At 38.0% G+C, this 23,984-nt stretch overlaps 1 protein-coding gene across 2 annotated transcripts in view; it reads left to right on the plus strand.

Moving 5' to 3' along the window:
* The window catches only part of SAB (HYPERSENSITIVE TO PI STARVATION 4), a 106,299-nt gene that overhangs the window by 43,754 nt on the left and 38,561 nt on the right, over window positions 1-23,984 (plus strand). The window contains exons 6-11 of one of the 2 annotated variants that reach the window (XM_010279241.3): window positions 4,751-4,921; window positions 5,028-5,105; window positions 7,374-7,625; window positions 8,279-10,399; window positions 20,581-22,504; window positions 22,745-22,848. In XM_010279241.3, coding sequence (XP_010277543.1) covers window positions 4,751-4,921; window positions 5,028-5,105; window positions 7,374-7,625; window positions 8,279-10,399; window positions 20,581-22,504; window positions 22,745-22,848 — 4,650 coding nt within the window. The remainder of the gene's footprint in view (window positions 1-4,750; window positions 4,922-5,027; window positions 5,106-7,373; window positions 7,626-8,278; window positions 10,400-20,580; window positions 22,505-22,744; window positions 22,849-23,984) is intronic. The other variant, XM_088890417.1, reaches the window with a different exon arrangement.

Consider the following 23,984-nt stretch of genomic DNA (forward strand, 5'->3'; position numbering starts at 1 on the left):
GGAGGAAAGAATGTTAAGATGTAGGGTTAAGAAAGAGTTGGAAGAAGTTCTTTTAAGGGAAGAGATTTATTGGAGACAAAAGTCCAGATACAAGTGAACAAAAGAAGGCTATGGTAATAAAAAATGCTTTCATGCCTTGGCAAATGGGAGGAGAAAAAATTGTGTCTAGCTTGGAGATAGAAGGCAGGAGATAACCAATTAGGATGAAACTGCTAAGTTTTTTGTGGACCATTTCTAATCAATTTGTAGGTGGTCCTTGAATGAGAGAATGAGTGTGGAGGGATTTGAGTGGCCTTGTGTGGAGAATGAGTTAGCAAATTGGTTGGCAAGGGATTTTGATGAAGAGGAAATTCGGAAGGCAGTATTTTTAGTGGTTAGATCCAAAGCCCCTGGACCAGGCGGTTTTACAATGTTTCTTTTACCAGGATTGTTGGGAAATTGTGAAAGATGAATTGTTTGAGGTCTTCATTGAATTTGCAGAGAAGCATAGAGTTAGCCCAGGGGTGAATGCAACCTTTCTAGCTCTTATTCCGAAGAAGAATGATGCTAGTCATCGAAAGGACTTTAGACCAATCAATTTTGTAACTAGCATTTACAAGATCTTAACCAAGGTTCTCTCGTTGAGATTAAAATTAGTTCTCCCATCTTTAATCAGTCAAAATCATGGGGCTTTCATTTAGGGGAGGCAGATAGCTGATCAAATTCTAGTTGCTAATGAATTTGTGGAGGATTTGAAAAGATTGAGGAGGAAAGGCTTTGTGTGTAAGTTGGACATGGAGGAAGTTTATGATCTAGTGGACTGGACCTTCCTTATTGGGGTGATAAAAAATCATGGGTTTGGGGAGAGATGGTGCAAAACTTAGGTGGAACCCTCCATCAGACCTGCAGAGCCTTTTTTCCCTTTCCTTCTTTAGGTGGCACATGAAAAGGGGAAGGACTATGTGGAGAGGTCTGAGGGCTGCAGTATGCTGGACATTATGAGAAGAAAGAAATACTAGGATCTTCTCAGAAAATGGGAGAGGAGCTGAAGATGTGAAGGCTGTGATCCACATAAGGGCAGTACAGTGGCTGAAATCACTAGAGCTATTTACAGACTACACAGTAGAAGACATGCTGAGAAAGTGGGGTGAGATTGCAAATTGCACTCAGATCAAATCAGTAATAAGGGTGTCTTGGACTCCCCCACCTGCTGGCTTCTTAAAGTTAAATTTTGATGGGAGTTGTAGGGGGAACCCAGGACAATCAGGGATTGGAGGTGTTTTTAGGGATGAGAATGTGGTCATTTCTGCCCTGTTCTCAGGCCCAATTGGTGAGGGGGATTCCCTTAGAGCTGAGATCTTGGCAGTTATGGAAGGAGTTCAGAAAGCCAAGGAGTTGAATGTCAGGAAACTCAAAAGTGAAGGGGACTCAGAGGTGGTGATAGGGTGGCTGATTAAAGACAACTGCGGTTTATGGAATTACAGAAATGAAAAGAGGAAATTCAGGTGGCTGGTGTGGGAGATGGAAATCAGGATGTGTTGGGTTAAGAGGTCAGCTAACTCTTTGGCGGATGGATTAGCTAAACAAGGGATAGAAAGGGAAGCAATGTTTTGGGCTAAGCTGTAACTTAATTGTTTCTTTTGTTTCCTTGTTTCTCTCTTTGGAGGGTTTAAGTTGTACTCAAAAGATATGAGTTTTTGTCTTCCTTGCTGTAAATAGTTTGATACTTCAATGAATTGAATGAATCTGTTATTGATCAAAATAAAAAAAAAGAGATGGTGCAAAACCGCAAATGGATCTTTGGTTGTATTAAGTCTTGCCACTATTCTATTTTAGTCAACGGGATTGTTAGAGACTTCTTTCAAACTTGTCGGGGATTAAGGGCTTAAGGCAAGGTGATTCTCTCTCACCCTTTCTCTTCACCCTAGTAGCGGATATGTTTAGTAGATGATCTTAAAGGCTGATAGGGAGAATGTAATAAAAGGATGGAAGATCGGAAGGAATAGGGTCCCAATTACTCATCTACAATTTGCTGATTATATATATATATATATATATATATATATAATTTTTTGTGAGGGTGGAGAGCAAAAATTGGTAAGGAATTTGAAGGAGTTTGGTGAAGAAGTTTGAGCTTATCTCTAATCTAAAAATCAATCTTGATAAGAGCTATATAGTAGGAATCAACTTGGAGAAAGAGGAATTGAACTGTGCTGCAAATATTTTAGAGTGTCCTATTGGTAAAGAGAGCGGATTCTGGAACCCAATAGTGGAGAGATGTGCAAGGAAATTGGCAGCTTGGAAGAGAAATTATGTATCTTTGGTAGGAAGGATTATCCTGATTAAATCAACACTTGCTAATTTGCCAATTTATTTCCTGTCAGTTTTTAGAATCCCTCAAAAGGTAGCCAAGAAAACTAAGAAGGTTTTGAGGGATTTTTTGTGGGTTATTGGAAATTTGGAATTTCCAAGAGGGAGGTTTGGGTATTGGAAATTTGGAAGTGTGGATTGAAAGGACAAGGCTTTGCTAGGGAAATGGCTTTGGAGGTGGCTGATGGAAAGGGATAGATTGTGGCATGAAGCAATAGCCAACAAACATGGAAGGTTGGGAAATGGTTGGTATATAGGTGTATCTACCAGAGCTACTCCGGCCTCGCCGTGGAAAGCTATTCATTGTGTTCTGCCTCACTTTCTTCATTTCATTAGCTATTTGGCTTTGGTTTTTTTCTTTGTTTGGGTGCAAGTGGACTCTACCAACGGAGGTTAATATGCTATTTGATCCTTCTTTGTTTACTTGGCCAAAGAAGAGGAGAAGGATAATATGGAGAGGTGTCAGAGCAGCTTTGATTTGGACCATTTGGGAAGCAATTGCTAAAAGTTCTAATAGAGAGGACAGAGTGGAGGTTGTTTGGGTACCACCAATTGAAGGTTTTGTTAAACTGAACTTTGGTGGAAGTAGCTGAGGTAATCCAGGCCCTTCTGGAATCGAAGGAGTTTTGAGAGATGGAGAAGGTAAACTTATAGCACTCTTTTCTGCCGTTGCGGGTACGGGTGACTCCTTAAAAGCGGAACTGCTTGCTGCGATACAAGGGGTGCAGATCGCCAGTGAGCTAAACTTGGCAATGTGGTGATTGAAGGGGATTCAAAAGTGGTGGTGGAGTGGTTAAAGACCAGAATCCATAATTTGGTGCTACAGGAGTGAAATGGAAAAATTTAAATGTTTTACTAGGAATATGAATTTGAGGATACAATGGGTGAGGAGAGCAAATGGGGTGGGTTGTTTTATTCTGGGCAATTGTAATTTGTTTTATTGTTTGAGAGGTAGCATCTTGTGCCTCTCTAAGGGGTGCTTATAAAGATGTTACATTAAGTTTGTTAATAAAATTTAAGTTATTTATCAAAAAAAAAAATCTTGTAGACTGTTGTGGATTCAATGACGGAGAAATATTTTTTAGATCAATAACTGGTAAATTCATTAAGATTATAAAACAGATACAATAAGGTACATAGGGTGAGGTAAACACTCTTAACTCACCCTTAGACAGAAATCAGTTACAACAAAGGCCAATATAAATTTCCCCTTCCCACCCCTTGTTTTGCAAGTGTATCTGCAAAGGAATTAGCAGTCCTCTTTACCCATCGGAGCCTTACTTCCATGTCCCTGGTCAGCCATCTGTACACCATTTTTTCATTAGCAAATTTCCATATCTCATTTTCCTCCTTTAGTAGCCAGCCTATAAGAAGTTTAGAATCTCCCTCAACAATTAGCTTTTTAATATTCAACTCCTTTGATCTTTTAATGCCTTCCATTTATTTTCAGAGGATTCATCATAGGAAGATAGGGGAAGGTAGTCTCTCATTCATAATTTATTGATGATACAGTTATTTTGGGAGAGTATCATAGAGAAGACATATGGTCAGCAATGTTGTATGAAGCAGAGTGTTGGCCAGTCAAGAAAGATGTCCAAAAAATGAGTATGTTTATGGTCAAGAAGCATGGAGTATGGTAGTGTATTACAGGAACATGGTAAATTGGTGCTTCACATTTATTTTATAAAAAAAATGTTGGGCATCAAATGAGATGCATGCACCCTGTATAATGTGTATAAAAATTAAAAAGTGTATGCATCATCATGCAAAGCGTACACTTTTGGCTGTCAATATGCCTTAGGGCATTTTGTTAAGGCCTTGGGTGGAGATGTACGTCCCTTACTTCTAAAAACTCTGTTTGGAAACGAGGAATAAAAGAGTGTAGAAAGGCACCTTGAGGCCACTTTTTTTTAACTATTTAGAGATACTTGTTCATAGATCATGAATTTGGTATTGGTGTTAAAAGAATTTAAGGGCACAAGGCAGTAGATTCGACAGAGACTTTGTCAAGATGTGAAGCATTGATATTTTATATTTTGCACCTATTGTCTCGCTCTTACTTTGGTTTTGTATGTACATGAAATTTAATCCTCTTTACTTGTAAATATTTTTTTTCATATATTAATAAATTTATTTCTTCCTGATAAAAAAGGTAGTTGCAGTGGTATTTCTCTGTTTTAATTATTTTACTTCCAAATGTGCAAAGGACAAAGGTAGATCTGGATGGAGGTGACAGTAATTTTCATATATTGTCAGCAATTTACATTCTTTTCCTTGTTTTACCTGGTTTGGTCCGTCATTGAAGTTGTTATTGATTGTGAAGTTAAACATTATACAAGTATGAGAAGTTTTTTCACCTTTTTTAAGCAATTAATTGACAAAAAATATTTTTCTCTGGAAGGTTAGCTTCAACTTGCCAAAACTGGATATGAGATTTGTGCACCGTGGGCATGATCTTGTTATAGAGAATAACATCATGGGCATTCACCTTAGAAGCAGCAAGTCACAGTCCAATGAAGACATGGGGGAGAGCACACACTTCGATGTTCAAATGGATTTCAGTGAAATTCATGTACCTAATTTTTTGTTATTATAGTTTCTCTGGCTACTAGTTATGTATCATTTCAATAAATCTTGTTTATTTGTTGATTTTAGTTATCTATCTATTGGATTTTCAGCTTCTCAGGGAAGGTGGCACTTCTGTTTTGGAGATACTGAAAGTTGCCGTTTTTTCTTCTGTTTATGTTCCTGTACAGGTAATCATTTGATCTTGCAAAGGTTGTTCACTTTTTAAATGGATTCACTTGTGTATACGTATATCTTTGGCAAAGATCTTTGATAGAATTTGACAGATCCATGCTGACAATGACAAACATATATACACTAGAGATACCAGAATACCAGCCCAAGAATGACTCTACATGTTCTTTTCTGAACCTGCTAAATTTGGGTCAAGTTCCAATTAGATAGCCCCTGTCAATGCTCAAACTAAGTAACTGTTCTGAGATTATTTTTAATTTAAAAAATTTGAAGCATCCAATATCCAAAATATCTTTGAAAAGCTGTAAATGGTGGCTAAAGAGGTGATGTGTCCTGGGGAACATAGTTGTCTAGGCGTCACCTAGGTGACTAGGCACCCTTGGCTGTGTGCCTTGCCCAAACGCCTTGACTTTTAGCAACTAGGCACCCGCCTAGGCGACAAAAATGACAAGGCGGCCGCCTTTTATAATATCATTTATATTGCTGTGTCTTATTAATGTATGTGTTAATACATTTTATTATATGCTATATATATCAATTATTCTTTGTTTTAATGTTTTACTATTGAAATTTAAAAGATCAAAGGATTTTGAGAAGAGAAAAAGAAAGAAACAAAGAAAGAAAGAAAGAAAAGAAAGAGGAAAGAAAGAATAGAATAATAAAGTGCATTTTTTCTATTCTCTCTCTCTAATTAAATAAAAAGAAACTCCATCCTTGTTTTTTTTTTTCTATTTTACTTTCCATCTTGAATATTTATCATATAAAGTTCATAACCTTCTTTAGCTGCTAATTAATATGAATTTGCTCTCTTAAATACTTATTATAGTATTATTTTTGAAAATAATGAAATTAATATATGTAAGATTTTTATTTTTTTGATGTGATGATTTGCCACATTCTTAGAGGAAATTTTAATGTTATTAATAAGGAGAATTGCTATTTTTTTCAATTAACATACAACATAGCTGGCCTTATAAGTATTTTATAGAATTTTCCTTTTAACTTAGGTGGCATTCACCTCTCACATGGTAAATTGAGAGAAAAATTATTAGAGCGGGAAAAATATTGTAAAGTGTAACACTCGTACAAAAAATTAAAAGCGTCTCCCAAAGCAAAGCAAAGATACAATAAAGAGATTACAAATCACCCTAAATAATATCCAGGGCATTGCAAAGCCCGCTACCAAAAGATGTTCTAACAACATCTTCAGCATCAGGTAGAACCAATACCCTGTTTAAAATGAGAGATCCAATGTCTGCACAAAATCTCCTGGAAGGTAAATCTTTCCCATGAAAAATTCTTCAACTCCTTTCCCTCCAAAACCCTAAACAAACATCAAAAGGAGTTGCACTTAAAAAGACTTAGGATTCCCATCAAAGGACAACCATTGTATGGAAAAAAACATCTCATGAAGAAAAGTGGGTCTGAACACTTAGCAGCTCAAATGTAAAAAAGGTGGGTGGGTGGGGTGAGATTGTAGTGTCTATGCTCTTTATTTTGTTATCGTAATTTCTTGTTGTAACTCTTTTAATTTTTTAATGAATGAATTCCTTTCTTTGTTGCTGATAAAAAAATAACAATGAATATGGCATTAAACAGAATGGACTGGTGAAACAGGATTCATGCAACTGACCCCATATAGTTGGGAACTTGGGATAAGGCTTGGATGATGATGAATAATTTGTCTTTCATTTTTTTTACAAGAAAAAGTCTTAACAACCAGGTTCTTTTACTCTCCTTCGTCCACCTCTTGTGGTCTAGGTCCTTCCCCCTCCCTATCAAATCCAAGAGTGTTCATCTTTGCATATTTTAAAGTTTGCTAATCATATGATGATAATATGCCTCTTCAACTGCTTTAACCAATGCTTGTCCCATCTATCTGTGTCTTGGGAGGGGTGGATTGTATGGACCTCACTTTGGCATTTTAGCATGAAGTGGCTGTTTCCAGTCTCAAAACCTGGCTTCTCATGTTTGTTAGACTGAGATTTTACCATAGCACCAAGCATTGTTCCTAAATATGTAAGGTTCTACCAACTGTGGACATTTTAACACAGTTCTTGACTACTTTAAATGTGTAAATAGTTATCTCTGTTGCTTGTTTTGTAGTCTATGTTAATTATACAATCATCTCTTGGTATACATGCCTATTTATTGATTTTATTTTCTATCCCCACCCATGCCAAACAAGAAAAAAAATGCTTTTGGAGTTTGTTAAAGATTGATTTTTCCACTATTGTGAATTGATGGTGCATTTTTTTTTTCAGTCGACAGCATCTATTAGAGCTGAAATTGATATCAAGCTTGGCGGTACCCAGTGCAGTATCATCATGAGCAGATTAAAGCCATGGATGCAGATTCACTTGTCAAAAAAGAAAAAGTTGGTACTTCATGATGAAAGCTCTAACCTTGAGAAGCCACAGTCAACCGAAACCAAGGCTATCTTGTGGACTTGTACCATTTCAGCCCCAGAAATGACTGTTGTGCTTCATAGTGTCAGTGGTTCACCACTGTACCATGTAAGTTCTGTACTTGAGTGTGTTTGTATGTAATTATGTATGTGTGTGTGCGCATGTGTATTGTAGGAAATACAGTTGTTCATGCTTTTACTTCCTGTAGGCATTATTGCAACTTATGATGTGTACAGAGAAGAGGTTTTTGATTTTCTGCCTGTTCATTTGGTTCCTTTATATCCTTTTCTCATGTGTGTTCCTCTTGGTTTCTTATTCAGGCATGCATTAATGATGTGTAATGTTTTCCTAATCCTTCTGTAGCTATGAATCAACTAATCATTAATACAACAGAACTCATTTTGTTGCTAAAAGTTTTTAATCATCAACCTAAAAGATGTAGGGGACAATCAATGTAATGGTTTGCCTTCTAGGTGTCTGCAGTTTGGTATGTACTGTATTCCATTGCTAGATTTTGTTCTCAAGTTCATTTTAGTATGGAGCAATTAATGATTGGAAAATAGTAATATTTTAGTTTTTCCTTTGTAGGTTCTTACATTTTTGAATTACTCTTATAGAGAAATGAAATTGCACATATGGGTCTTTTTAAGGAAATTATAATTATATTACTGGTGGTCCTCCAGATGCCTCGTGCCAAAAAAAAGATCCTCTATGGTAAGTTACTGTGCAAAATCATATTAACTTTTGAATTTCTAATGCAGGGATGTTCACAATCTTCACATCTGTTTGCAAATAATATAGCAACAACAGGTGTTGCATTACATATGGAATTTGGTGAACTGCATTTGCACTTGGCAGATGAATATCAAGAATGCTTGAAGGAAAGCCTCTTTGGTATGGAAACAAATTCAGGTTCCTTGGTGCACATAGCAAAGGTGAGCCTGGATTGGGGAAAAAAGGACACAGAATCACCTGAAGAACATGGTTCCACTAAATCTAAATTGGTTCTTTCTGTTGATGTGACTGGAATGGGTGTATACTTTAGTTTCCAACGTGTTGAATCACTTATATCAACAGTCATGTCCTTTCAAGCACTATTTAGAAGTTTGTCAGCTTCAGGGAAAAGATTGACACAGAACAGGACTGGGCGTTCTGCCAAACCATCAGGGAGAGGGACCCGACTTGTGAAACTAAATCTTGAACGATGTTCTGTAAATTTCTGTGGTGATGTGGGTGTTGAAAATATGGTTGTTTCAGATCCCAAGCGTGTAAATTATGGATCACAGGGTGGCCAAGTTTTAATCAGTGTCTCAGCTGATGGTACACCACGAATAGCAAATATAACATCCACGATACCTGATGAACGCAAGTACCTGAACTATTCAATATCTCTTGACATCTTCCATTTCCGTTTGTGTGTGAACAAGGAGAAACAGTCAACACAGATGGAACTTGAAAGAGCCAGATCTATTTACCACGAATATTTGGAAGAACATAAATGCAGTACAAATGTGACCCTGTTTGATATGCAGAATGCAAAGTTTGTACGCCGTTCTGGTGGACTAAGTGAGATTGCTGTTTGCTCTCTTTTCAGTGCAACTGATATTTCTGCCAGGTGGGAGCCTGATGTTCATTTGTCACTATTTGAGCTTATGCTGCGATTAAAGCTATTGGTTCATAATCAGAAGCTTGGGGGGTTTAATAGTAGTGATATAAAGGAAGAGATATCAAGTAGGAAAACCTTGGAATTGGAGAAAGAAACTTTTGTAGATCCTAGACTATCCAATAGAGAACATAAAAGAAGAGAATCTGTTGTTGCTATTGATGTAGAAATGTTGAATATATCTGCTGCTATTGGAGATGGTGTAGAGGCAATAGTTCAGGTGCAGTCAATTTTTTCTGAGAATGCCCAAATAGGTGTACTACTGGAAGGACTTACACTTAGTTTTAATGAAGCCAGAATATTCAAAAGCAGCCGAATGCAAATCTCCCGTATTCCTAATGCATCTAATTGCTCATCTGATTCAAATGATCAAGTGAGCACGACATTGGATTGGGTTATTCAAGGTCTTGATGTTCATATTTGCATGCCTTATCGATTACAGTTACGTGCTATTGATGATGCAGTTGAGGATATGTTGCGAGGTTTGAAGCTTATTAGCACTGCTAAAGTTAATCGTATATTTCCCAAGAAGAAAGAAGATTCGAAATCAAAAAGGCCTAATTCAGCAAAATTTGGATGTATGAAGTTCTACATACGTAAGCTGAAGGCAGACATTGAAGAAGAGCCAATTCAGGGTTGGCTTGATGAACATTATCAGCTAATGAAGAATGATACCTGTGAATTAGCTGTTAGACTGAAGTTTCTTGATGACCTAATTTCTGAAAGTAGTCAGTCTTCAGGTATTTCTGAATCAAATGAATCTTGTCCTGAGAGAACGGTCTACCATAATGGAATTGAGATTGATGTGCAGGATGCTTTAGCTATAGAGAGATTGCGGGAAGAAATTCAGAAACAGGCGTTCCGGTCTTATTTCAATGCATGCCAGAATCTAGTGTTATCTGAAGGATCAGGTGCCTGTAGGAAGGGCTTCCAGGCTGGTTTTAAGCCCAGTACTTCTAGAACTTCTCTTCTTTCCATCTGCGCTACAGAATTGGATGTAACCTTGACAAAAATTGAAGGCGGTGATGCTGGGATGATAGAGATTATAAAGAAGCTTGACTCTATTTGTCTAGAAAATGATATACCATTTTCCCGATTGTATGGGAGAAATATTGCTTTGCAAACAGGATCTCTTGTTATTCAGTTGAGAAATTACACATTTCCACTTTTTTGTGCTTCTTCTGGTAAATGTGATGGTCGTGTTGTGCTTGCACAGCAGGTCAGTTTGAAAGCTTGATTTTCTTTTCTTTTAATTTTCCCTTCCTGTTTAGTATCTTATTTAAGTATTCGTATTTTCCCTGTTAACTACCTCCTTTTCTAGTTTTTGGATGATGCCTTTTGTTTTGATATGTAGCTTATGTTTTCAGAACTCTTGTGCTCATTATACAATCCATGATCCTGTTCTGATCTGAGTGACTTCTCTAAAGATGCCATTATTTGTTTCCTTTTGCCTTTTTTTTTTCCTTGGTTCTGAATTTAGTAAATGAGAATGCACATGCAACTATAAGTGCTAGCACTTATAACTTGGTGCAGATACCTGTACCCAAATGCACTCAATGAAGAAAAATTCTTATTTGTAATTTTCCAACACCGGATCATGTCAAGGGCACTTTGGAGCTCAGAAAAGTAAAGTATCTTTGCATATGAAACTTTATAGCATCATCATTGTCATCCAAGCATAGACTAATGTTTGTTATTGTGTCTGACTTTGTTTGTTCATGATAAGTGGAGGTTTTGAGCATAAACTGTTAAATTTACCAATGATTTTTGAAAAATTCTTGCTATATCAGCAATTTATTTCCAGTGGTTGGAAAAAGGATTCTAGGACTCTGTATTCTCTTTTTGTTAAAAGGGCTAGATTACTGAAAAATTTCATTAAAATAGCTAGCTATGCTGATGGTCTTGTGGAGGGCGACCACTATTGATGTAATAAAGTTCCTTATTGATGAAGATGAAACATGGTACTGATTTCTCACTATATCATTGGTGCTGAAATCTCTGAACTGCTCTTTGGTATGAAGCTACTTTGCTAATTAGATTGTTGCATGATCAATCAAAGCACCTAAGTACTACTTTTTTCTTGGGCAATAATCTAGAATTTCTACCGTCTCATATGGGCCATAGGCCCAATTCTCTTGGACACCTCTTTATCATTAATGTCTGTAGCCAAATGAAGAGAAGTACTCCAAATAGGGATGGCGATTTTCCCCATTTCCTTGATCCCTGTGGGGATCCATCCCGAATGGGGGATGATTTTTTCCTTGTGGGGACAAGGATGGGAATGTTTCATCCTTGTTGGTGGGGATGGGGTGGGGGCAGGGAGAGCACTCCCCACTCCACGGGGTCCCCGATCCCCGCACCGTGGGGATCCCTGCTATATATATAATTTCAAACCATAGATATTTAAGTTTTTAATAAATTGGTTTAAGGCCTTGAGGTCCAAATACTGGGATTTATGTTGAGTATTTGTGTTTTTCTTATGAATCAGTTTATGAATTTGTGTTAGTATTTTTAAAATATGGTTGGATATGTCTTTTTTTTTTTCTTTGATAAATGAGAGTAGTTTTATTAATTCAAATAATGAAAATACAATCAGCTTAGGAGGAGGCACGAGATGTTACCCCCCCTAGGACTGAACCAGATACACTAAACATGCCCAAGCCTGAGACACAATTACAAGGTAGCCCAAAACAGATCTCTCCTTGACACCCCTTGCTTGGCCAGAGAATCAGCCATTGCATTTTCTGATCTTCTAACCCACTGAAAGCTGACAATCATGTTCCTTGTCATCCATTTAACTTTCTTTAACAGATCTCTGTAGCCCCAACAAGCTGCTTCTGGGCTAATCAGCCAGCCTACTACTACCTTGGAATTCCCTTCTACTAACAAATTGTTCACTCCAATTTGACTAGCCATCTGTATACCTTTTACTGCTGCTAGTAGCTCTGCCCTTACTGAATCACCTTCACCCACTGGTCCTGAAAATAGAGACAACATATTGCTGTCTTTGTCTCTCAGAACCCCACCAATTCCGGATGGCCCTGGGTTACCTTGGCAGCTCCCATCAAAACTCAATTTTACCACACCATCCGGTGGGGGATTCCATTCAACATGTGAATTGATCTTGGTGGAGACTGTAGCAGCCACTGCAGCCCATTTTCTCCTTAAGACATCAAAGGAGTAATTTGCCAACAAGTGTGAAGATTTTAACCATGAGATAGTCCTTGTCAATATGCATTCCTTGATTTCAGCAAAACTTCTTTCTTATTCTTGAAATATTCTAGCATTTCTCTCCTCCCATATAGTCCACAACGTAGCAGCTCTGATACATTTCCACATTAGCTTCCCTCTTTTTGTCAATCTCCCAAAAGCGGTCGGAGTGAACAGCAGCTTTACTTCAGAGGGCAAATTCCACATGCACCCAAATAATGAAACAACCCAGTTCCAAATATTGGTAGCAAAGGAGCATGATATCAACAAATGGTTACAGTCCTCACCCTTCACTTTACATAGAAAGCACCAATTAGTGGACATACACATAAAAGGTTTCTTCTTTTGCAAGTTTTCCACAATATTGATCTTACCATAATAGGCTTCCCAACAGAACACTGCTATTTTGGGGGAATTGGTCTTGACCAAACCTCTTTAACAGGGAAGACCTGAGAGGAGGGGTTGGAGCAAAGGGCTTTAAAGAAAGAAGCACAAGTGAATGAGCCAACCAGGGTTAGGGAGCAAACTCTTTTATCCGGGTTAGGGGGGTCCAAACACACCGAATCTAGAAGCAACAACAGCTTTGAAACGCAAAGAAATTCTTCATCCCTTAACCCTCTTCGAAACCCAAAATCCCAATTTAAAGCCAAAGGGCGAACCGGGGGGGGGGGAAGGAACCATGAAATGGGTTTCTTTTTAAAGAGGGAAATGGAATAGAGAGAAGGGAAACAGTCTTTTAGGGGTTGAGTGCTCATGTATCTTCCCAAAAAAGAATGGAGTTTCCAGAGCAAGCATCGTACCTTACAAAGTTGAGGAATTTAGGGAGAATGCCAGAGATAGCCTTCTAAGGTGTTGAGCAAAGCCCTTCGGGATATGTTTGAATGCATTTGAATATACTTGGATTCATTTTGATAGGATTGTAAATTGTAACTATTTTATGGAAATAAAAATAAAGTGAATATGACATCATATAAAATGGTGGGGAGTGGGGATTCTCATGGAGATGGGGATGGGGGAATCCTTGTCCTTGTTGGAGAAAGGTGGTGTAAGTGGATTCGTGGCATTGTTAACTCTAGTCACTTCTCTATTTTGGTTAATGGTGTGGTAAGGGATTTCTTCCCAGCTTGTAGGGGTATAAGGCAAGGGGATCCTTTATCGCCCTTCCTCTTCACATTATTGAATGATTTCAAAGGCTGATAGGGAGAATATAGTAAATGGGTGGAAAATAGGCAGGGTTGAGTTTCAGTTACCCATCTTCAATTTGTAGTCATAGATGACCAACTAATTTTCTATGAAGGGGGAGACCTTGAGAAGGCGAGAAATCTAAAGACTTTGGTTGAAAGGTTTGAAAGAATTTCCAATCAGAGAGTCAACCTTGAAGAGTAGTGTGGCAGGGATAAATTTGGATACTAGAGTGGTGGAGGCGATTGCAGGGTGTTTAGGAGATCCTCTATGGAAGCCAAGAAACTGGAGAAGTTGATGAGGGACTTCTTGTGGGAACCAGGGGAAAGTTGGATCATATGGTGAAGTGGAGGTGGTGTGTAGGAGGGAGGTTTGGGGATAGGGAACTTTCTGCAAAAGAATACGACATTGTTGGGGAAATGTTGTGGAGATAACCAATAGAGAGAGATCATGGCATGAGGTGATAGGAAGTATTCATGGTCACTTAGTGAATAGATGGGATGTTGGGGTTTCTCGGCGGCAGGAAACTTTGGCAACACCTTGGAAGGCAATTCATAATGTTCTCCCTCAACTTTACATATTTCTAAGGTATGCCGTGTGTAATGGTAATTTGGTCCTCTTTTGGGAGGATATTTGGGTTGGAGAGGCTCCCTTGTAGAATTATATTGCATCCGACATTTGAAGTGAAAAATTATATTGCATCTAGCATCTTTGTTTTTCTTTCACCTGTGTTATGTCAGATTCTGTGCATATCATTGATTTCTTTCACTTGATTCATGTGAAGAGGGGTTTCTAATGTGGCAATGGATCTGGTTGCCCCGTATTCCGACCAAAACGTTTGTCTTTCATGTTATTTTTAAAATCAATCAATTCATATCAGGGGACAGAATTTAAGGAATGAATGTACTCTTTGCAGTGGGTTACTAAAATTAGTCTAAAATCTTTTGATACATGTAGCTTCTCCGTAAAAGTACAGTCCTACTTCATTAATCATATGGAAGGCAATGTGCATACTAAGGAACTTAATTTTCTTGATTGATTTTGGGCCAATTAGAGGCTTTAGTAATCAAGGTAACATTGTATGGAGTTTGTCACCATTTATATATGTTAGTGTATATGGAGGGAGAGGAAAAACAGAAACTCTGAACGAATGACAGCTTTTCTCTCTCACATACATGGAAAAAAAGAAGAAGAAGAAGAAAAGAGATATGGGATGTTGTCACTTATTGGAACAACCTTCTTTTGGGTATCAGTTCTAGCAGACTCTTAAAGATAGGACTTTTCTCATTTTGTGTAGCAATTTTGAGAGTATTATTTTTTGATTATAGTTGTGAATCCCACCTGTATAATCTAAAAATAAGTAGAAAAAGAAAGAAGAAGATGGAAGAGAAAGGGAAGAAGGAAGAGAGTCAATTGAACATCTCTCTCCAGTTCCCCAAATCATCTTTTATTCTTTGATTGTAATGTGAAATACAATTATAGGAATACCCTTAGTAGGGCAGCCAACACTAAAAGCAATTAGAAAAGAAAGGAAACATGCCCATAACTAAGGTCCACTAATCACAAACATAAATCATATACAAAACTAAATAAAAAGAAAGAAACTATGCGCATTCAGCCCATCATCTCTACACTCTCCTCAAGTTGAGCATAGATTTCAATCATGCCCAACTTACTTACATAGTGCTGCAACTTTGCCTTAGGGACACCCTTGGCCAAAACCCGTGCTAACTGTTGTTGAGGCAATAAAAGGAAGACAAACTTTTCTTGATGCCACTCTTTGTCTTCTGAAATGTTTGTCTACTTCAATGTGTTTTGTTCTATCATGCTGAACTGGGTTGTGAGTTCTGTTAATTGCAGCTTGGTTATCACAATACAACATCAAGGGCTTATCATATGCAAGGTCTATCTCCTCTAGAAGTGACCTAAGCCATAACAACTTTGAAATTCCATGGGCCATGGCCCTATGTTCTGCCTTAGCTGAAGATCTTAGCTATACCATAGACTGCTTCTTGCTTCTTCAAGAGACAATATTCCCTGCTACTAGAGCATAGTAGCTAGATGTAGATCTTCTATTATCTATACTACTGGCCCAATTGACATCTGTATAAGCCTCTAGCTTCATGTGTCCATGCCTAGAGAAGAGAATACCCTTTCTTGGAGAGTTGGGGTTTCCTTTGAGTAACATAAAATCCGTTCTACAACAACCACATGTGTCTCTAGGGGCATGCTTAAACTGACTAATCACACACACAACATATGAAATGTGGGCGTGTCCTACAAAGATATAGTAACTTCCCCAAAGGTCTTTGGAACACTCCCTTGTCTACCAAGAGCTCACCATCACTGGCTGAAAGCTTATGGTTGGCTTTAATAGGTGAAGAGGTAGGTTTGGCACCATGTTTCCTAGTCTTAGTAAGAAGATCTAACACATACTTCCACTGGGAGATGAAGACACCATCCTTAGACCTGGCAACTTCAATTCCCAAGAAATATCTCAACACCCCTAAATCCTTAATTTCAAATTCTGAATTAAGGAAGTTCTTGAGTGCCTAAACTTCCTTTGTATCATTGTTTGTAACCATAATATCATCAATATAAACAATAAGGAAGGTAACGTGTGTACCTCTCCTCTTAACAAATAGGGTATGGTTAGATTGTGTCTGAGTGTAGCCAAACTCAACAAGAACAGCATGAAATCTGTCAAACCAAGCTTGAGGGGGTTTCTTGCGGCCATAAGGGTATTTCTTCAATTTGCACACCTTGCCCTGCATTTCCTTACCATACATGCCTAGGGGAGGGGCATATAAACCTCTTTAGTTAAGTCCCCATTTAAGAAGGCACTTTTAACATCAAACTGATTCTCATATTCTGCTCTGGTGGCTGCAAGCTGTTCCCCCACTAATTTTTCGTCACTGGGACTCTTTCTCAACCTTAGAAAAGGTTGCTACATTGGTGTTACCACCTCTCCCACTCCCATTCTTCTTACCATTATTGTTCGTGAATTTAGGAGGTATGATCTCTAGATGTAGCTTCCAATAGGTATCCTTTGTGTGGTTAGGTTTCTTGCAATACTCATACTACATCTTTCTTCTTAGTGGTAGTCCTTGGCTTCATACTAGCATTTGGCAAAGTGATCAATTGGGACTTTTGCAACCTGCACTTGTCTCCTACTCTCCTCACTACTAACCATAGCATAAGCTTGAGATAAGGTCACTTCATCCTTTGCTAGAATGTTTTGTTTGACAATATCATATTCGAGGTTGAATCTAGTAAGAAACTCAAAGACCTAATTCCTCTCCACTAACATTCTATGAGTCTCAACATCCTTAGTACACCCCTACTTAATAGTCTCCATCAGGTCAATCTCCTGCCAAAGAGATTTTAGCATAGAAAAGTAAATAGCTAAAGGCTTCTCCCCTTGTCTTAGATTATTCACATCATTCTTCAGTTTGTAAGCCGTAGCAACACTCATCTTTTGGAAATAAGTCTTTGTGACACTATCCCACCCCTCTTTTGCAGTATCAATCCACAAGTAATGCTGGCTGATATGAGGTTGCATGGAATTTACTAACCAATCTACAATTGTATAGTTTTCCTGCATCTACCTTTCATAGGTAGGGTCATCCTCCTTAGGTTGCTTCTTACTCCCAATGGTATGCCTCCATTTCTCTCTATTGCAAACATGGATCTTAATTGATTGAGATCATGTTAGATAATTAGTCCATTCTAACTTTTGTTGGGGTTTTTGCCCCAATAGAGTCTCCATAGACTCTCTTGGGCCAAACCCAAAATTTGTAGGTTTTTTCATCTCACCTCTAGTTTGCTCCATTGGCCAAATGGAAACAAATGAAAATAAAATTAGGGTGTTACTAGTCAAGACTCACAACCCGGGAGAAAAAGAGAAAGTCTAGTCGCTCCTAATAGAGGCTTTAGAAACCTCTCCAACTAGGATTGATCTTAAAGGTAATAAAAAACCTTCTATTATGGACTCAGGTACCGGTTCCTTATGCTAAAACTCTCTAGTTAGCTAGGGTTTTGGGAAACTTTCCAAGAACCTGCCTTGGGCCTCAAATGAACACTGCAATCTTCTCTAAAAACCTCCTCTAATTTGGCTGAATAATTGTTAATCAATCAACCAATCAACTCTCCATACGACCTATGTATGGGACTAAAAGAGAGAAAAAGGAATAAGGGTAGGAACCTTGCTTTAATACCAAGTTGTGAATCTCCCGTGTAAATCTAAAATTAAGCAGAAAAAGAAAGAGGAAGATGGAAGAGGGAAAGTATAGAAGAAAAAAACGGAAGAAAAGGAAGAAAGGGAAGAAGGATGGAAGTCAATCGAACATCTCTCTTTGGTCCCCTCGAATCATCTTTTGTACTTTGATTATAATGTGAATACAATTACATGAATACCCTTAGTAGGGTGGCCAACATTAAAAGCAATAAGAAAAGAAAGAATACAGGCCCATAACTAAGGTCCACTAATCAAAACATAAATCATATACAGAACTAAATAAAAAGAAAATAACTATGGCCCATTCGGCCCATCATCTGTACAATTATTGGTTTGGGGGTTAGATGTATATGATGTAAAGTTGCATCTTAATTGTATTGGGGGATTGTCTCTTTGCATTTTTGGTCATTGATACTATATGAATATACTGCTTGTATAGGGGGCTGCTGTCTTTATACAAATGCAATTACTTGAGGGCCTTCTCCTATGAAAAGCCTTAGAAGTGTTTATTTTCAGAGCAGAAGTCTGATCTTTGGGGGTGTGGGGCCAACCTAAATAGTCTTTGTTAGAAACACTGCTCAGTATTAATTAACTATTAAGGTGTCAGCAGCATTTTGGAAAAAAGAAACAGAGCAGCCTTGTAATTCAAGTGACCACCCCTACCGTGGAATTGGGCCTATAAACACCCCTTGTAGAAAAATAATTCAGGATATAGCAATTGTATTTTCATGAACCTTGGAACGTCCCTTAAAACGAAAATTCCAAGAGTGTCCAACAGAGGACCAGGATATGGATTGAATAGTGGGAATTATATTAAAACTGAAATTAGAGTGGAGGATATTTCAACATTGGCACAGAGTCCTCGCACCAGTGATCTTTGCAGAACTTTGCTCTATCTCTAAGTAGGTCATACCTGATTTTTAGCAGTCAATAGAATTCGCAAATTATTCACTATTTTGATTCATGGATATTTTTCTAGTTTGACAAATAAAGAATATAAGAGCCTTCTTTAGTTATTGTTTTTGAGATCTGAGATAAATAATTCTTCTCTGAAGATGAGTCTGCATTTGAAGTTTTGAACTTAATAAAGCTTAGTGAAAGTTGAAAGGATAGAAGATCCTACCCTACAGTGATTTAAAAGGCGTGCCTCAGGCGCGTCTAGGTGCATAGGCAAGGTGCATTTCAGGGTAAGTGCCTCGCCCAGGTCCTAGGCGCAGCTCTTTCAAAAGCCGCACGCCTGGTGTGCCTCAGCCTAGGTGTGCGCCTTTTGAAACTTTGACGCTTAAAAGGTGCGCCTCAAGCGTGTCTAGGTGCATAGGCAAGGCACATTTCAGGGTAAGTGCCTCGCCCAGGTCCTAGGCGCAGCCCTTTCAAAAGGCGAACACCTGGTGTGCCTCATCCCATGTGTGCGCCTTTTGAAACTTTGACACTCTTTTGTTTTTTTTTTTTTGTCTAGCGGCTGGGCCAGGGTCTCTGCCCCTGGACCCCCATGCCAAACCCCCCGAGACAAGCCCAAACAAGTCCACGTTCGAGAACCCCCCTATAGGTAATGTTGTTCATTCATTCATCCTAATAAAATGTCTTCTTAAAAAGCAATAAAAACTATAAAGTCATTGTTTTTTTGTGTTAGAACTAAGAATTTGAGACCTAACATGGACTTGTTTGGGCTTTCCTCGAGGGGTGTGGTACAAAGGCGGCTCGTAGAATCAAGAATGTAATATGTTTTACATCACATTAGCTACTTAAAGTAATGCAATTTAGAAAAAAAGAGATTGTGGGTTTTATATGCTTTAAAATGTTTTATATATTTGATTTTATTTTTAAATTCTCATTTGAATATGCTTTACATGTTATATTTATGTATTTTAGTATTAGATAATAGGTTTATTTAAAACATTTATTTTAAAATTAATGTTTATATTTTTATTAATATTATGTTTAATAATTTTTTGATTTTTTGCATTTTTTTTAGCCTTTCTTTTTATTTATTTATTTTTATTTTTGCACCTTGCTTAAAAAGGCACACGCCTCGCCTTGCGCCTTGCGCCCTAGGTGCAAATTGACCCCTGTGCTGTTTTTGCACCTTGCGCTTTTAAAATGCTGCTACCCTACCCAGAACAGTTTTTTACGTTACAACTTTGCCCGGTATAATTGGCCCCTATTTACCCCTTGCTTTGCTAGTGCATCTGCCATTCCATTAGCTGATCTTTGTACCCATTGAATACCCCTAGCCAGCCACCTAAGCTTCTTAAGTTCATTTCTATAGACCTACACTGCTTTTTTCACCATTCAACCACACAACTACAACCTGTGAGTCCCTTCAATAATTATCTTGTTCAGGTTTAAGTCCCTTTCCAACTGCGTTCGTTGACAAACAGCCAATAGTTCTGCCATTGTAGAGTCCCTCCACTTCCACAGGACCTGAGAACATTGCCTTTATTCTACCATCTTTATCTTTAAAGAGTCTTCCCACAGCAGAAGGTCCCGGGATTCCAAAACTGCACTCATCAAAATTAAACTTGATGTAGTCTTTATCTGGTGGTATCCATAAACTTTGAGTCACCTTTGGATGAAGATGCGGCCACTTGTCCCCACTTTCTCATTACATTATCAACTTCTCTAGAGACAAGCCGCGTGAATATTGTTTTTTGTTAGTATGTGGAGTGACTTTACATTATGTTCTCTGACTTTTATAACTAATGTTGGTTTAGGTTAATCGTTTGGGTTCATTTGTTGTTCTCTTCTATTCTTACAATCCCACTTTGTTGCAGGCAACATGTTTTCAACCACAAATTCAACAAGATGTGTTCATTGGTAGATGGAGGAAGGTGTGCATGCTGCGATCAGCAAGTGGGACAACACCACCTTTAAAAACATATTCAGATCTGCCAATATATTTTCAGAAAGGAGAACTTTCATTCGGTGTGGGTTTTGAACCTGCTTTTGCTGATGTAAGCTATGCTTTTACGGTGGCTCTCCGCAGGGCTAATCTAAGTGTTAGGAGTGTTGATTCTGATTTTAAGAATGCTAATGCTTCAGATACTTCACAAACTGCTACCACCAATCTTTCTGAAAGTCAGCCACATAAAAAGGAGCGTAGCTTACCATGGTGGGACGATGTAAGATACTATATGCATGGAAAAATCAGCTTATGCTTTTCTGAGACTAGATGGAATATTCTTGGGACAACAGACCCTTATGAAAAGCTTGACCGACTGCAAATTGTTTCCAATTATATGGAAATTCAACAGACAGATGGTCGTGTTAATGTTTCTGCTAAGGAGTTCAAAATTTTCTTGAGCAGTTTGGAGAGTTTAGTAAAGAATTGCAGTTTGAAACTTCCTACTGGTATATCTGGTGCTTTCCTTGAAGCCCCTTCTTTTAGTCTTGAAGTTACCATGGATTGGGAATGTGAGTCTGGCACACCACTTAATCATTATTTACATGCACTTCCTAATGAAGGGGAACCTCGTAAGAAAGTTTATGACCCATTTAGATCGACTTCTCTCTCTCTCCGGTGGAACTTCTCTCTTAGACCCTCTATTCCATCATATCAGAAGCAACCTTCATCCATTGCTAGAGCAGTTGGTTTGGTCCTAGACGGTGCTGTTTATGATTCTCTGTGCAAACCTGATGATGTCTCAATTGATGCACCAACTCTGAACATTGGTCCTCATGATCTATCCTGGGTTCTCAGATTCTGGAACATGAACTATATTCCTCCTCACAAGTTGCGTTCTTTTTCAAGATGGCCACGTTTTGGGATCCCAAGAGCTGCTAGATCAGGCAACTTGTCTCTAGACAAAGTGATGACAGAATTTATGCTCCGCGTAGATGCAATGCCAGCATGCATAAAACATGTTGCTTTAGAAGATGATGATCCTGCCAGTGGATTGACATTTAGAATGACAAAACTAAAATATGAACTTTGTTACAGTCGTGGTAGGCAAAAGTATACTTTTTATTGCAAAAGAGATCCTCTTGATCTTGTTTACCAGGGTCTTGACCTTCACATGCCCAAGGCATGCTTAAATAAAGAAGGTAGCATGTGTGCTGCAAAGGAAGTTCAAATGGCAAGGAGAAGTTCACAACCTGCACCAACTGATAGAGTTAGCAATGAAAAATGTAACTATTTGGGTGGTTGTACAGAGAAGCATCGTGATGATGGATTTCTATTATCTTCTGATTATTTTACAATCAGAAGGCAAGCGCCAAAAGCTGACCCTGCAAGGTTATTAGCGTGGCAGGAAGCTGGAAGGAAAAATCTTGAGATGACATATGTCAGGTCAGAGTTTGAAAATGGAAGTGACAGTGATGACCATACACGATCTGATCCTAGTGATGATGATGGATTTAATGTCGTAATAGCAGACAATTGTCAACGTGTGTTTGTTTATGGCCTTAAGCTTTTGTGGACTATTGAGAATAGAAATGCCGTTTGGTCATGGGTTGGTGGAATATCAAAGGCATTTGAGCCTCCAAAACCTTCTCCTTCTCGGCAGTATACACAAAGGAAATTGCTTGAGAAGCAGGTACCTGATGGAACTCAGATGCATCAAGATGATATCTCTAAGCCTTCAACGTCTATCAGCCAAACTGCAAATTCTCCTGCTCGACAGCATCTTGAGACTTTAGGGTCAGTCTCATCACCATCACATTCAATTAAAGTGGAAAGTTCAGTCTCTGTCCCAGTTGGTAAGTTGTATTCATAATTGGAATTTGGTTTTAGTTAGTTTAGGAATATGTTGATTTCTGCTACTTGTCATGTTCTACAGTTTTTTCATTTAATGATATCTTTACAATTACCATATAGTTTAACAGCACATTTAATAGCAGTGTCTCTAGTTGCTTTATGTCATGGTAGAATTTTTATTCAAAATAAAAGGGCAGATCTCTAGAAAACTTTTGTCATGGGCTATCTTTGTGACTTTTCAGCAGCCAAGAATGGAAACATTGATGACTCAGAGGAAGAGGGGACACGACATTTCATGGTGAATGTTATTCAACCTCAATTCAATCTTCACTCAGAAGAAGCTAATGTAAGTGCATTTATTTCCTGGAACATTGTGTTTTGAGACATTTTACAAACTATTTGTTTTCATTTAGTGAATAGGTGGGTATTAAGATTGGCTCTTTGGTGTGAATGCATTTATGACTCATGACTCTATAACATTTTGTTTTGCATCTTTTTATTTTTTTTAGCTGCATTTCCAAAACTGTTTCTGGTAAGTGAACTTTTCAGTACTTATGGTTTGTCTTCCATTAAAATTGGAAGTTGGCTTTCTTCTTTGATGAATGAAAGTAATGCTGCATTAATTAACAAAGGAAAAAAAACTGATACAAAGGAAGAAAAGAAACAGAAAAAGACGAAGGTGTTGAGGAAACATCTTATATGTGAAAAGGAAGCCACTAGGATCGAAAGACAAGTCTCTGTATTGCATCATCCAGAAGAACTAAAGCAATCCACATACCGCTCTAAAATGAAATTCTGTCCACATCTTAGAGGTACTGAAACACCAAACTAGGATAACAAATCCCATTTCAGCCTTAGTGTTTTAGAAGGTATGTGAGGCTTCCCTCAAGGTGAGGCCTTAGGAAAATACCGAGTCTCAACCTTGAGGCCCATACCCCAAAGTGAAAGGGATATGCTAAAATAAGGAGATCTCTTATGTTAAGAAAAAAAATATTTTATATATTAACTTTCGCATTAACTGTTTAAAGTATTTTGTATTTTTGTTTATATGTAAATAATCTGTTTAAGTATTTAGCATTTGTAACACTCTTTCATTTTCTTTAAAGATTTTAAACAGTCTTGAAGGATTTGTTAAATGCAATTAATTTTTCTTAAGATCTTAATATTTTATAGTTCTTACTATGATGATTAATTCAATTTTTTTTTTCAAAAGGAATAGCTTATAAAGTTGGTGATAGGCAGAGCTTGTCCTTTTGGAAGGACTCTTGGTGTGTGGACAGATGAGCTCTTCCCACATTTTTATTTACTGAGAACAGGAAGGCAACTGTTATTGATTATTGCTTTACTCGTTGGAGCCATACTGGAAAGTGTGATGGAGCTGCTGCAGATGTCGAAGTTGAGTCCATAAGGCCAAAGTGATGAGTGGTGCTGGAGAGGGAGTAGCAATGGGGATTTCACAGTTAAATTGTTGGCTGAAAATTT

Source organism: Nelumbo nucifera, chromosome 1 (assembly GCF_055504915.1).
Source record: "Nelumbo nucifera cultivar China Antique chromosome 1, China Antique-T2T, whole genome shotgun sequence".
NCBI classification, from domain to species: Eukaryota; Viridiplantae; Streptophyta; class Magnoliopsida; order Proteales; family Nelumbonaceae; genus Nelumbo; species Nelumbo nucifera.